Genomic DNA, 1665 nt, shown 5'->3' with positions numbered 1-1665 from the left:
ATAAAGGAATGCTAGCAAGGTGATTCAGTAATTTAAATTCCAAAACTAAATAGCAATTTGTTATTNTTAATTATAGGCTTAGATTAGCTGCATTACATTATAATGAAAACAGCAAGAAGCTACCAGCAACAACCAAGTCTGGAAAAGAAAGGTATGCAGTTTCTTTTCCAAAATACAAACCACAGGGTGGTCATATAGTTCGGCAAATAATGGCCCCTTCTACTTATGGTGTAAAACTTACATCATTACACTAACATTATAATCATAATCATAGAGTATGTGCAAGAGTTAATTAAAGAAGCCATAAATCTGGCCAGTAATGATGATTCTCAAGCAGCTGCCCAAGATTGTTTTTTTGATGAGATATGCAGGCAAACTGAGCCACTGTCTTCTTCATGCATTCATCCTGATAAATCTCAAGCTATTCAAAATCATGAAGGCAGATTTAACTCTTAATCATAATTAAGATTATTATTACAGTCATAATTACGATTATTATTATAGTCATAATTAATAAATGATCCCCATTAATCAATAGTTGGGTATTTAAATCCAGTGTATGTATTTGATGGGTCAGAAAATGTTAAACGTAGTTTATTGACAGCACAAGACGGAAGTACTACACGTAGGACTCTCCCAAGCCAACCCCAACACCATCGTGATAATTGCCTGTATGCGGTGTATCTGTATTTCCTATGCATGATGAATAATTATGGTTATCAACAGTTGCACTATTACTTACTCATTTGTGACCATAATTGACAAAAGGGCCCTAATGGCGGATTTTAAAATTGATCTTAATAATGGCAAATATCAACCTGTGAGTGCTTTGTTAGACAATCATTGTTTCTAAAAGTTTCATGGTAACTTTTTGCATCCTGTGGAGTAATTTTATGATAAATGGGGCTCAGGAAGTTGGATTTCTTAGGCAAGAAAGACAAATTTCACTACCCGCCATAAGGTACCTTTTGTCAATTATGGTCACATTTATTGGTGCTGTATATGGTCCGTATTGCTGCCTGTAATTAAAATAAGCTGTTTGCAACACCCACATGTTTAAACATACAGTTGAAAATCCAGGATGATGTGTTATACATGGTACTGCATGTGAAGGATCAGGTTCAGCTAATTTAGCCAATATTACATGTATTTCTTTACAACATATGTTTTCTCTATATGTTGGCATGACTACACAGTTACTACACAAGCACCTTCGGTAAGACAGAATCAGTACATCATAAAGGACTGTAAGCTTACCAATCAGTATTTAACAGCCTTTCTGAGTCTTCTTCCTCAATTTCTGTACTTTCTTGACTCTCAGAGCTTGACAAAACTGGTTCATAGTTGTAAGGTTGGATATTATCGAGATCAATGTTATCTTCAGATGTCCAAGAGGACCAAGACTTCAGAATCAGTGTCACTAGCCATATACCACATATACTGCACTGCAATGACTCCCTCTAGTGATGTCACACAAAGCCACGCCCGCAAACCGGAAGTGAATTGAATGCAGCAGTTTTGCAAGCTCATATCTCCCTGCATAATTTTTTTTGAGCTTTGAAAATGAATATACATTGCTTTTGGACATAGATCTTTCCATTAAGCCAATAATAAAAATTCATGAAAAATAGACCGGACTTACCCTTTAAGACAATCTTTTGACAG

The 1665-nt window shown here is 35.5% G+C and overlaps 1 protein-coding gene across 1 annotated transcript; it reads right to left on the bottom strand.

Moving 5' to 3' along the window:
• Positions 1–527: 527 nt before the first annotated feature.
• Positions 528–1186, bottom strand: LOC109592406 (uncharacterized). The gene is made up of 2 exons (XM_020007854.1): positions 986–1186; positions 528–698 (listed from the first exon to the last, which is right to left on the bottom strand). The coding sequence occupies exons 1-2, from the start codon at positions 1184–1186 to the stop codon at positions 528–530; spliced, it is 372 nt and encodes a 123-aa protein (XP_019863413.1).
• Positions 1187–1665: the final 479 nt, after the last annotated feature.

This window comes from Amphimedon queenslandica, unplaced genomic scaffold (genome assembly GCF_000090795.2).
Source record: "Amphimedon queenslandica unplaced genomic scaffold, v1.1 AMPQUscaffold_5357_Cont22671, whole genome shotgun sequence".
NCBI classification, from domain to species: Eukaryota; Metazoa; Porifera; class Demospongiae; order Haplosclerida; family Niphatidae; genus Amphimedon; species Amphimedon queenslandica.
Note: the sequence above shows the minus strand (reverse complement) of the source record. Positions and strands in the feature narration are given on the sequence as shown.